The following is a 9,936-nucleotide window of genomic DNA, read 5'->3' as shown; positions in this document are numbered from 1 at the left end:
TGAAATGGAGGAAACAAGACAACCCAATTTTTTCTGTGATGTGGGATTGTTGTCACAACTCCCTAATCCTGGTTGGAGCACTAAGAGTTACAAGACTCGATGAGGCAAAAGCCTCAAGTGGTTTAGAACATACTTATATGTGTTCTCCCAAAATTTAGTTTGCGAACCATCTCCTGTTTTGAAAATTCCACAATTCAAAAAAGCTGCAATAACCTTTAGAAGACATTTCCAAGAACATGTGGTGTTAAGTTTAATTTGAACTTGTGCATGTTGAACTTAAATATTTATTTCTAAGCAGATGACATGTTCCTCACTCGTTCAGTAACTTAAATAACTATTTACTAAGAAGATTTTTTTCGAAACAGCCTTTGGCTCAGTGGTTGGGACGTTCAGTGGAACTCACACTGCTCGTACCAGGTTTTCAATTTTCCCCCATTTTCTTTGCAGCATTTCGCAATGGTAAAGGTGCCATGCCCGTCACGCTTGGAGTTCGTTGATCTTTAAGTAGCTCTCAGCCACGTGTGTGTCTTTAGGTATAGGTGTAGGTCTAACTTGCGCACAGTGTGTGTGAGTATTGATGCATTAAAAAAAAGAAGTTTTTTTTTTGTCTAGAGTTATGTTATATCTAGAGTTAGGCTTGTACAGTCTCATTTAGGACAATCACAACCTAGAAATTATGAGATAGTTTCTATACTTGTCAAGTTATGTAGATACTACATATAGAAATCATATTCTCAATAGATGGTTTCCTCAAAATATTTTATCTCATCATCTAACTATCACATCTCTTCATATTTTGGTTTCCGTATAGCTTCTTGCATTAGAAACTATTTCATCATCTCTCTTTCTTAATTTTGGTGCCACGTCATCATTTTGCGTAGTTGATACCTTAATTTAATTATTATAAAAATCATCCTAGCTAGCTTCTAGGTTAGGACTACCATTAGTAAATAATATTTTTTGTTATTATAAATCAAACTAATACATTACTAAACTTTCTAAGTGAATCATTGGTGGTCGCCGATGCATCAAAGTCATCTTTTTCACTCATCGCAGAAAAAAGTCTTGTCTGTATATTTCACACTGATATGGACATTGCATTACAACAATCATACAGAAAAAAACTTTTAACTTCCTCTAGTTAATGTCTTATAATGTTTGGTAGCCTCTTGCGTGTAACCTATTTGCACATACAGGGCAAGTTCAGCGACCTCCAATGCCATTTCCACTTCTTTAAACAGTACTATGCACTGTTCTACAGATGGTACAGACAATACCGCAGTAGGAGTTTATGTCGGCAAGGTTAACCAGTTGTCTTTGATGGTATCCCAATGTGTATCTATGAACTGTATGATTTGGCCCCGGTTATTGAGTAATGCGGTAATGGATTTTCCATGTTTCAAAAAAAACTAAAGAATCGAAACCATTTTCCGTACTATAAATCGCTGTCGCCGTACGTATGTAGGTTAGGTTACAATTCGACGCGTAGTAGTAGTAGACTAGCAGTGGCGCCGGACGTACTCCTAGGTGTGTAGTGTTGCCTTTCGTGACGGACTCACGACGATGTTTGGAATACTTCAACGTCACGTGCACGCGCCTTCTGCCCTCTCTGCCGCTCTGCGAAAGAAATTCGGTTGAGAACGAAACGCATAAGTCGACAAGTACGCACGCGTCCCGTCCGAAGCAACTCGATCGCACCGATGAGAACTCCAGGTGCCATCGTCCGTACTGCCTTTGCGCTTGCAGGGTTGGCAGGTTAACGACCGGCCGGAAGAGGAAGACGAAGACCCAAAAAGAACCGCGAAAGAAAGGCTTCACCTTGTTGATGGTAAGTTGTTCGCTTAGCTAGCATCACCAAATCTGGATAGCGACCACGTGTGGTGTGGCGGACTCTCGATCTCATAAACGCACTCGCTAAGGCCGTAAAGCGTGCTTATCACTCCCTACTGCCAGCCAGTAGTAGCGTTACGTGCTCCGTTTTAGCAGTAGCGTTATTCTTCAGAAAGCGGCTCTGCTCGCCAAGGCTCCGCCGGATATTCGTGCGCCGATCGATCCGCCCCCTCGGAGCGTATCTTCAGCACGGCGACGCTTGTAATGGGAGAGGCGCATCTTGGGCCACTGATGAGGGTCAACAGTTCCAATCCGGCCCAGATGCTTGCGAAAGCGAAATGAGAACAGGTGCTCCATGCCTCCTGACCTGTGCCGAAAGGGCATCTGGCATCTCTCGCCTGCCCTGGGCTCCTCCTGGTTGCTATGGTCCTGCTCCGATGGGATGGCTGGCACTCGGCGGGAATGTGCAATGCACCCACGAGCTGGTCAAACACGTCTTGGAAAAATATGCAGATCAGCAGATCACAATGTGATGCTCGTGCTCCTGCCCAAGTACGTAGTTATATGCTCGCATGACAAACGCTTGTTTAACTTTGGAACGATGCCTCTTCTCTGAAGAGGTCTGGAGTCGGAATTTTCCATTATCTAAAAATAAGAAATTGTACTCGCTTTCTGAGACTGAGGTTTGCTGTTGCCTTTTCTCCTTTCGATAATGCATCGGGCGCCCGTCTGGGCGTGTCCGCGCGCGGATGCGCCGTTCTGGGCCTGCGTGCCGATCGGGCTAACATCAATGCGTGGCCACTGCTACCCAACCCGCTCACTCCAGCACCCACGCACCCAGTCCCTCGCTTCCTCCTCCCTTTCACGGCTCGCGCCCCGCGCTACCCCGACGCGTGGCCATGACCACCTCCTTGACCGGCGGGCGGCTCGCTCCCCCACCCAGCGTCCTCCTCCCCACCCCGACGGCCCCTTCCCCCACCCCAGCACTCGATGTGGAAGCGGTGGCCGCACCGCGGTAGCGCGCGGGCCGTCGTCGTCGACGTCACAGCGTCCTCGTCGCCAACACCGGGAAATGGCCAGGCTCCGGAGCAGCCACCGCTGCCCGTCGCCGCCGACCCCCGGGGGCGGAATCGACCGGCGTAGCCTTCCCCTCCCCTATGTTCCCCGACCCCCGGTGGCTCCTTCCCCCACCCCAGCGTCCTCCTTCCCCACACCTGTGCCGCCCATCCCCCTACACTGGCGTCCTTCCCCAACGGGAGCCCCCAATGCCCCGTAGATCCGGCGGCCATGGGACTCCCCGCGCCAGGCTCTCTCTCTCCCCCTATGTTGCAATTGTGTGTTTTAATTGTTTCATGCGTTTCAGATGTATGTTGCATTTATTTTATGTAGATGTTGCAAAAGTAGATCGGGGGATGTTGCAATGTTGCAGTTGTTTCAAAGGCATGTTGCAGTAGTATGTTCCGAGTGTTTAAGATGTTTCAGAGGTATATTTCATCTATGTTTTCCAGACGCATGTTGCAATTGTGTTTATCTGGATGTTGCATACGTTTCACACATATGTTGCATGTGTTTTATTCGGATGTTGTGTTTGGTTGCAATGGTTTTCAAGTGTTTCAGAAGCATATTTCAAGTGTTTCAACTGCCATAAGACGTATGTTGCAATCGTTGTATTTGAATGTTTTAAAAATAGATCGGGTGTTGCATCTCTCATTCTCCCACTTTCTACTGCATCGTCTCTTCCGGAGCCAATAGGGCATCCGTACGAACGAGGGATAGACGATGGGCGCAGGACAAGGGAGCTGCGTACATGAGGCGCAAGCGAGGGAGCTCCATACGAACGACGGACGCCGCCTCCGGAGCGGAACGGGCGCTGGGCGGAGGGGCTGCGTACGTCTCGGTTAGGAGCAAGGGCGTAGGCGCGTGGTGACGTGGGCGCAGCGGCCGCGCTCTCCTTTTGCGTGGGCGCAGCGGACACAGTTCTGTTTGGATTTACATGAGGAGACGCAGCGGGTGCGTCGAATGGCGTCGAATGAGAGCCGTGTCCGGACGCGCCAGACGGACGATAGGCTTGCCGTTCTCCTTTTCTTCCACCCTTGGCCCCTTTGGATTTCTAGACCACACCACACATAGGCAAAGCCGTAAGCCCGTAACCGAGGAATATCGTTGCTGGAGCTGCCAAAGAAGGGGTTCTAGAAAAGCAGCCTATCCAGGGTCGGTCATCCCACGTGATCAAAGAGGATAAAACGCAGTTCCTTGATGGATTGCGGTTGCGGAGAAGAACAATCATTATCACTTTACACATCACAATAGGGCCATGTCTCTTTGTACAAAAGCAGCGAACACATCTTCAGAGATGCCGTTTAGGCACAATTGCCGGGGAAATTTTGCGAAATAAAGTCAGAACTCAAGGGGGAATGATCAATGATGTCCTTGGTTGGTGCTTCAAAAGCATCGCCGTTATGATACCACTCACTCACTAATCGCCTGCCTTTCAGTTTACAACTATGCTACGGAAGACACAGCTGAAGAATTCATCGCGACGTGATTCACAGCTGCGAGTAGAAGGCTAGGCAAGAGACCAGGACGGGTAGAATTTGAAGCGGTCTATCCATCAACGAAGCTGCTGAAACGCTTCCAGCAGGGCCATTGGCCGTAGAGACTTTCGGGAGCGTGAAGGGCCCTGCCTGCACCGGTGAGCCTGGGCCTGGCGAGCCTGGTTCAGGCATGACTCCACCAGCTTCTGCAGGTCCTGGCGCTGACAGCGGAGGAAGATACGTTGAGTCATGGCTCAATATGGTTGGTGGTTCCGTCAGTGCAGGAAACTGATGTGGTGCTGCATGAAGAAACATTCAGAAACACTGAAATGAGATAGCACATGATCATAAGCTGAACCATGAGGTAAAATACTACAGTCAATTTGCCAATTTCTTGATAGTTCAACTTCAAAGATTATGCTACAGGTATATTATTGAACAATCTGATATTTTACTTTAAGTACTCTCTATGATTTTCTACACTTGGCGTTGGTTAGTTCAAATTTGAGCTCACCAACCTTACCAACAATACTTGGCGTTGATTAGTTCAAATTTGAGCTCACCAACATTACCAACGTCATACATAAGAAAGCAAAGGGAATAGCTAAATTCTTGATGTAGTCATTCAGAAAGTATGTGTCAGTTACTTCAAGAATAGATTTTTAAATGATCAGGGGGTGCAAAACAGATAGTGAATATCAAGACACAGATGGCTGTCACAGATAGAGTCTACAGCTACCACTGCCTTAGCACCCAATTCTGCAGGGACAGTAACAATAATTACCTGGGCATCTGGGTTGGAGACCAGCGTTTAGCCTGCACAGAAAAAGTAAGAAACCTTAATACTAGTAGGTGGGAATAAAATGGGAAATATTGGGCAACACGTTGCTTACGAAGCAGTTATAGTTCCATTAACAAAACCTCCGTAGTTGCAAGTAGAGACATTGCATCCAGCACTGGTTGGATGGGTGCTTACATTGCCAAGCATCACATTGCTGTTAGGACATTGCATACTTGGACAGGATCCCGATAATGAAGTTGATGTGCAATATAAACTGATAGAACAGGTTCCAGAAGTTAATCCAGCAGTAAAACTAGGACTGGAAAGAATGAAATGTTACTAGTTCAAAATTTACTTGAGACTGTCAGGTCCACAGCTACACTGCACACAGTTGCTAGCAGTAAGCGCATAAGTTCCATTTGCTACAATCAGTCCATGGTCTGATGCAGATTTTGGAAATGTTGATGCACATGCTGATGCAGAAATAAACAACCACCATCAGAATAATTGTTGGGAAAGGCTGATGTTCAGAAAAGAACAAAAAAAAGGGTATGTGATCGAATCAGTTCAACACAAGTGTCGATAACAAATAGTCAAATAGACATGTACTGAATAACTGATCATTCACCAATGTGCTGCTTATGTTTTTGTGCTGGGCACACTTCACTGAAACTCAAAAACTGAATAACAAGGAACATCTAAACATGTCAACATTCAGAATAATGGGCTAGATATGCTAGCTTACCAACTAACCAATTCTGAAACTAAAGCAGCTAAGACTTCTGGCAGTAGGGTACTACACCTTCATTTTGGAATTGGGCAACAATTGAATTGAAGATAAGTTTCTAACAAATGACTCTGCTTATCTTGATTCTTGCATAAATGTGAAATGTGAAATTTTTTAACTCTGCTATTTGCAATGTTCGTGAACAATTTAAATTACAACCGTCTTTTTTATTGCATTTAATTACAACCATCTGAGGTGGACTCTTGAAACAGGTTTTGATCTGCAGCAAAATAATCTGACATAATAGATATATTTGGGCTACATGCACATGAATCCATTAAACATAGGGAGGCAAGCATCTAACACAACTATTTTCATGCCTCAAATCAACCAATTAGTAACTTGAGATACTTATGTGACCCATGTTACCATGTAACTTTACACGTTAATTAGTTATTCACAACATAGCACACTGGCCGAACCACCAGCAGGCTTCTCAGCAAATGGATCAAAACTATCTGATGCAACGCACAACATCCTTTTCCCAATTCTGTCTACAGACTTGCATCGACCTGAAAGGCTGGAACTACCTAATACCAATTGTGTTTTGTTCCACAATGCCATCAGAAGAATTCCCAAAGACCAGATGCACATTGTATACGAGGGATTTCCAGTGCACTTGCAACATCGAGTGCATACAGCTGGCGCCTAGACTATAGTAGTTGAAAACTAGAAATAAGCAGATTCAGTAAGACGATCGAGTTGCCTATTTCACCATACATCAATTCGTCAGTGCTTATGTACTCCTACCTGGCAATGGGATGGCGAGAATGTCGCCTGGCGCGGCGACGGGACTCCCCATGGCATTCACATTCATGACATCCGTGACGGTGGTCTCGTAGCTTGCAGCGATGGCGGGCACGGTGTCTCCGACCTGCACGACGTAGGAGAGGTACACGGCGGGCAGGTTGTTGTCAGACGAGTTGAAGCAGACGCAGGGCAGCGGGATGGCGAGCTTCTGGCCGGCGTCAAGCGGCGCGTCGGGGTCGGTGGAGGTGAGGCCGTTCTCGTTGCGGATCTGGTCGGCGGAGGCGAGCCCCGCGAAGACGACGTCGGCGACGGTGGCGAGCGTGTCGGCCGGGCGCGCGGCGTAGTGGACGGAGACGGACTTGCGGACGCCGTCGGCGCAGGAGCAGCGGGTGGGCACGCGCACGAAGAGGCCCATGGGCAGGATGCGGTGCGCCGCACCGGGGGCCCCGAAGTCGAGCGCGTTGGCGGCCAGCAGCGCCGCCGGGTCGGCAGCGAAGAGCGCGGCCACCTCGGACACCTTCATGTCGGCGTAGAGCGTGTAGCCCAGCAGCGCCGTGCAGGAGTCGGACCCGGAGCACGGCTCGATCGTCGTCTTCGCCTCCGCGCCGCGAGGCGCCACTGACACCACGGCCACCACCACCATCACAGCCGCCGCCGCCGCCATCACGAAGCCACGCAGCTCCGCCATTCCTGAGAGATGCTAGCACTCGCGAGTGCGAGCTTGGACTGTGGAGCTCGTGACTACTAGAGTACTCTGCGTCTCTGTGGGCATGGGAGAGCTGAGAGGCGTCGTATGTAAGCTGGTGTGGGGGCGAGGAGACGTGGGGCCATCACGCCAGCCAGACGTCGCAAAGCATGCGTCGGTGTCCGGTGGCGGGAGGGGAGGGTGTTGTTTGCTTTTGGCAGCGCTGGGAATCTGTGCCAAGCCAGGGGAAGAGGGAAAGGTAGCAGAGGCCGCAGGTCTTTCCCGCGGCCACTCGTTGTCTTCGAGGATGCCTAGTGACAGATGGGACCTACAGTTTTCTGGACCCACGTGTCGGTGAATGTGCGGGTAGTGTCTCGGTGAGATAGCGGATTTGCTTTGTTTTTGAAAAGAGGACGGAGCCATGCAACGGTCGGCGGCGAGCAGGGCAGACGGCGCCACGGCGGAGCCTAGCTGGTAGCCTGGGAGAGAACAGACGGTTTGGTGGTGTCCGCCGGGGCCTGGCTGTGGTGTTCGGCGGAGGCAGCGGCATCACTGCCACAGAGCGTCTGGGCGGCCTGCTTGGGGTGTGGCAGTGGCAGGCCGGAGGAGTGGACGACGTCTGCCTTGGCTGCCGTGCTGGGTCACCACGATACGGGCATACGGCCGAGTAGATTTTCCCTTGTGATCTCTGCGGATTTCACGTCCTTGCCCTTTGTTGGGCTGGCCAAATATATCTGTCTCGTACTCTAGAAATTTCAGGATTCTAAATTTGTTCAAGGAAATTTGTAAGTCGTATGGCAACGGTTTGTATAGTACTCCCTCCTGTGTAGTATTTTATAAGGCATTTCGTGAATGTCAAAATTTAAACTTTATAATCTTTGGTCAATAATGTTATAGAATATTTTTCGCTATTGTAATACAAACTTAATATCATCATATTTATAATCAAATGTATTATCCAACGATTATAAGCTTATAATCATAAACAATATAATAGGAAATAAATAAATAAATAGTTAAAACGTAATTTTAGATTATAAGACGGTTGCTTCGCGATATACTTGCCTTCCTCCCTCTCTTCCATATTATAGAAATTTGTATGTGCACTACATATTATATGACTTATGAGATTATTGTCGTGTATGAATGCAATCGCCCTTCTGCTCTACGATTGTTGGCCCGTCGTTCCATCACACCATTTTCGAAGAGTGGAACCAACATGATGGTTGAGAATTTCTAAGAATACACAACTCTTTTGCTAACAAGTCGGTTACATAGTACCACCCATAGTCACAAAGTTTCTGGGTCGATGCGGTCGAGGTACGGGGTCACGGAACGTGGTACGCTACTTGCGAGAGATTTTTACACTTCGGGTCTAAAATGAACCTGCGAACCCGGGTCCAGGGTCGATGCCTTCGAACCCGTTTTATGTGACTATGGTACCACCCTGTGTGTAGTTCTAATTGATCGTTGTACAACTCCTATGTATGCCTATAAACCAATTGAACAACCAAACTAGAGCCCACTTAGTATGCATTTCACTTCTCCACCAAAGTTACCCAGCTGCCTCACGTCATTGTGCAACATGACGGCTTCGTGGATGGCAAGCCGGCAAAGGGTAAAGGAGCGAGAGCGGCATTGTGGAACCATGGCAGGCCTACGGCTGCCGCTACACTATATTTTATACCTAAACCCCAGCAAAATAGCTATGAGCTAGCAGGCACCCATGCTACAGTAGCTCTTCAGTCCATCCCCAATTTTGTTTTTTAGAGAGGTAATGTTATCATTTGATACTTAGGTACTCCCTCCGTTCCAAATTATAAGTCGCTTTGACTTTTTTGGTTTATCCATTTTGTTATGTATCTAGACATATTATTATATCTAGATGCACAGCAAAATAAATGTACTAGAAAAGTCAAAGCGACTTATAATTTGAAACGGATGGAGTAGTTAGGTGTGCTTTTTCTAATGTAGGTCATATAGTAGTGTTTTGGAAAATGAAGAAGAAATCAATTCGTACGATTTTGATATTTTGTAGCATTGGGAATACCCATCAATCCCGGCTGGTTATGTGCACGGCCTTTGTAAGGAAGCCGTAATAAGGCCAGGCCAGCTCATGGCACAGAACTACAGAAGGTGTGGCCTCCATCCCATTGCTGGGCTGAGGCCTGAGGAATGGTAGGGCCGTTGTATGGAGGTATTGCATGGGCCCTGTCCGTGTCCGTGGGCGGTGGGCTGGGCTGAGGCCTGAGGAAAACACCTCTCTTCCACACGTTCATTTTTTTTTTTTTTTTACTTTTACAAAAGAAAACACGCAGACACACACATTGGTCGACAGCTTGTAGGAACCATTGTTTCTCACCAAAAAAAAAAAAAAAAAACTAGTAGAAACCATAGTGTAGTGTAGCAGATGTGAGGTACTCCTACGTACACATTTCTCAAAAGGAAAAGAAGAAGAAGAGATAGATGTGAGGTATAATAGTACCGGAACACCGTGGTGTACACAACTTGTGGTAACTGGTACGGTAGGATGAAGCGTGTTTCAGTATATATACGCTGCATTGCCAGG

The 9,936-nt window shown here is 47.7% G+C and overlaps 1 protein-coding gene across 1 annotated transcript; it reads right to left on the bottom strand.

Moving 5' to 3' along the window:
- Positions 1-4,107: 4,107 nt before the first annotated feature.
- LOC136464606 (lysM domain-containing GPI-anchored protein LYP6-like) lies at positions 4,108-7,454 on the bottom strand. The gene is made up of 5 exons (XM_066463556.1): positions 6,683-7,454; positions 5,501-5,618; positions 5,258-5,419; positions 5,149-5,180; positions 4,108-4,663 (listed from the first exon to the last, which is right to left on the bottom strand). The coding sequence occupies exons 1-5, from the start codon at positions 7,368-7,370 to the stop codon at positions 4,377-4,379; spliced, it is 1,287 nt and encodes a 428-aa protein (XP_066319653.1). The 5' UTR covers positions 7,371-7,454; the 3' UTR covers positions 4,108-4,376.
- Positions 7,455-9,936: the final 2,482 nt, after the last annotated feature.

Source organism: Miscanthus floridulus, chromosome 7 (genome assembly GCF_019320115.1).
Source record: "Miscanthus floridulus cultivar M001 chromosome 7, ASM1932011v1, whole genome shotgun sequence".
Classification (NCBI taxonomy): domain Eukaryota; kingdom Viridiplantae; phylum Streptophyta; class Magnoliopsida; order Poales; family Poaceae; genus Miscanthus; species Miscanthus floridulus.
This window is presented reverse-complemented; position numbering and strand designations above follow the sequence as displayed.

Coding starts and splice junctions, on each gene's coding strand:
- LOC136464606 (XM_066463556.1), bottom strand. CDS start 7,370: ATGGCGGAGCTGCGTGGCTTCGTGATGGCGGCGGCGGCGGCTGTGATG. Junction 5,619..6,682: donor TCTCGCCATCCCATTGCCAG/GTAGGAGTACAT, acceptor TTTCTGCATCAG/CATGTGCATCAACATTTCCA. Junction 5,181..5,257: donor AATGGAACTATAACTGCTTC/GTAAGCAACGTG, acceptor TTTTCTGTGCAG/GCTAAACGCTGGTCTCCAAC.